Source organism: Morus notabilis, unplaced genomic scaffold, assembly GCF_000414095.1.
Source record: "Morus notabilis unplaced genomic scaffold, ASM41409v2 Scaffold133, whole genome shotgun sequence".
NCBI lineage: Eukaryota > Viridiplantae > Streptophyta > Magnoliopsida > Rosales > Moraceae > Morus > Morus notabilis.
Genome location: NW_010363211.1, coordinates 507,260 through 509,545, shown reverse-complemented (window position 1 = coordinate 509,545; position 2,286 = coordinate 507,260). Strand labels below are relative to the sequence as shown.

General features: G+C 42.9%; 1 protein-coding gene across 1 annotated transcript; it reads right to left on the bottom strand.

Annotated features, from left to right (window-relative positions):
• Nucleotides 1-271: 271 nt before the first annotated feature.
• Nucleotides 272-2,013, bottom strand: LOC112092654 (uncharacterized protein At2g29880-like). Its single transcript, XM_024169302.1, has 3 exons — nucleotides 1,920-2,013; nucleotides 961-1,100; nucleotides 272-862 (listed from the first exon to the last, which is right to left on the bottom strand). The coding sequence occupies exons 1-3, from the start codon at nucleotides 2,011-2,013 to the stop codon at nucleotides 272-274; spliced, it is 825 nt and encodes a 274-aa protein (XP_024025070.1).
• Between the last annotated feature and the right edge of the window lie 273 nt (nucleotides 2,014-2,286).

Here is a 2,286-nt window from a genome sequence, read left to right as displayed (position 1 = left end):
ATGTTGTTGTTGTTCATCATCATCTGATGACTGGAGAAAGTCAACAGCTCTGGCATCATTCTCACTATCTGAATCCATATTAACCTAAAAAATGAACCAAGACTGAAACTAATCAAACATCCATATAACATTAACTAATCAAACGAAGAACTCCAATGTAATTCAATCCGACTAAAAACAAATAACAAAGTCTAACAAACACAAGTCGGAGAGGAAAAAACATACGTCCGAGAGGAAACAAATAAAGAAAACAACACAATAATCATTTAAACTACAGGCTTCGAATCCATGAAAGATGACGACAAGCGGGCATTTTCACAAACATCCTCCTAAGGGAAATGTCAACTGCCAACTGGTGCGCCGCCTTAGTATACGCATTGTCGTCTAAATATTCCCCATACTCATTCAGCAAATCCATACAGGTTTCAATACTTGTAGTTGGATCCTCTTTCTGAGCCTCGGCTAATGCCATAGTACGGGCTTGCCTATCAACTAAATATTGCTGAAACAAATCAACCTTTTGAACAAATGTCTCACTACGTAGGGTAGCACTCTTTGCCAAAGCCTCTATAGCCGCATCAACTGCACTGTTGTTCTTGCCCTTCTTCTTGGATCGAGTAGTAGGACCCTGAGATCGTTTGTTTCTATTGTCTTCCGCACCCCGGATTTCATCCGAGTCCCCTGTACCCTCCTCCACCTCTTCCGGTTGTGTGGCCGCCCTCTTCGCCGCATTCAAAACATTAACGGCAATATGTGCATTCATTGACCCTTGTCCAGTAGCAATAGTCCAAAAAAAAATCTGTGAAAGTTGGGCAAAGTTCTGTAAACCCCCTTTCTTGAATTTCTTACCCTCAGGATGTTTCTGACATTATAAAGAAAACAAGAGTAAATACTCATGTGCAATCCAAACACCAATTCAACTCTTTCCTATAACATAAGATGTTAATGCTCAAAACTTACCGCCACATATGAATCCCATACTTCTTTTTCAGCTGTGACACTGTTAGCCTTAGAATCCCAACCAAACCCTGTTGTTTCAATTAATGCCTTAAACTCCCTCGTGCTACGTCTAAGCCAATTCCACTTTGCTTTAAGTTGGTCTGATGTGAAATGCTTACCAAACTTAAGTGCTATTTCATTAGCAATTTTCATCCACGTTTTTTTTGTCCAGAGTGGATGTTTGCATCCCAGTCTTTGACTCTTCGTATATCAGTTCTACATAAAAATCCTCAATTGCGGCCGGCCATTTCGTATTATCGTCCTTATCACACATCTAAAATAACACTTTTAGCAATTAAAATAAATGTCAATTTGTAAAGTATATGCACACACACACACACAGACACAGACACACGCAGGGTCTGATGGGGGCTGATAATCAGCCCCCAATGGGGCTGATGGGCTGATGGGGGCTAATTTATCAGCCCCCATCAGGGCTGATAATCATAATCAGTCTCCATTGGGGCTGATTTATCAGCCCCCATCAGGGCTGATGGGGGCTGATTTTCAGCCCCCATTGGGGCTGATTTTCAGCCCCCATTGGGGCTGATTTTCAGCCCCCATTGGGGCTGATGAGGGCTGATTTATCAGCCCCCATCAGGGCTGATAATCATAATCAGCCCCTATTGGGGGCCTCCCAGGCCAGCCCCAAAGGGAGGCCCGCAGGGGCTGTATCAGCCCTAACGGGGGCCTCCCAGGGGAAAAACAAAAAAAAATGAAAAAAAAAACCATATCAGATCAAGCATAGGATAGACAAACAAACACCAAATCAAACGGAAAACAGCAACCGATTTGGTTGAATATAGCAAATCAAACGGCGAGACAACGGAAAAGAAAAATAAAAAAATAAAAAAACAAATTGCTCAACCAAATCGATCGGAAATTCAAACACGTTCAAACATTTTTGGCTAGGGGCATACCTCGGTGAGAAAATGGAGAACAGCGCAGAATGGGCAACAAGAGACCGGAGGAGCTAAGGCGAACGGAGGTGCTCCGGTGAGAAGCAAACGGCATGACTCTTGGGCGAGAAGAATGCCGGGGCTCGGCCGGGAAGAAGAGCTTGGCTAAAGAAGGGAAGGGAAGAAGGAAGAAGAGCTCGGCTAAAGGGGAAGAAAAAATCGAAGAAGGAGAAACGGGGGAGGACGATCAAGGAAGAAAGAAGGAAACCAAAAATGAAAACAAGAAAATGAAAACGGATTTTTTCCGTTTTCAAAATTCCGGAAAACGACAAAAACATTTTTGTTTTTGTTTTCTGACACAAACTTCGCCAAACACGTTTTTTGGCTC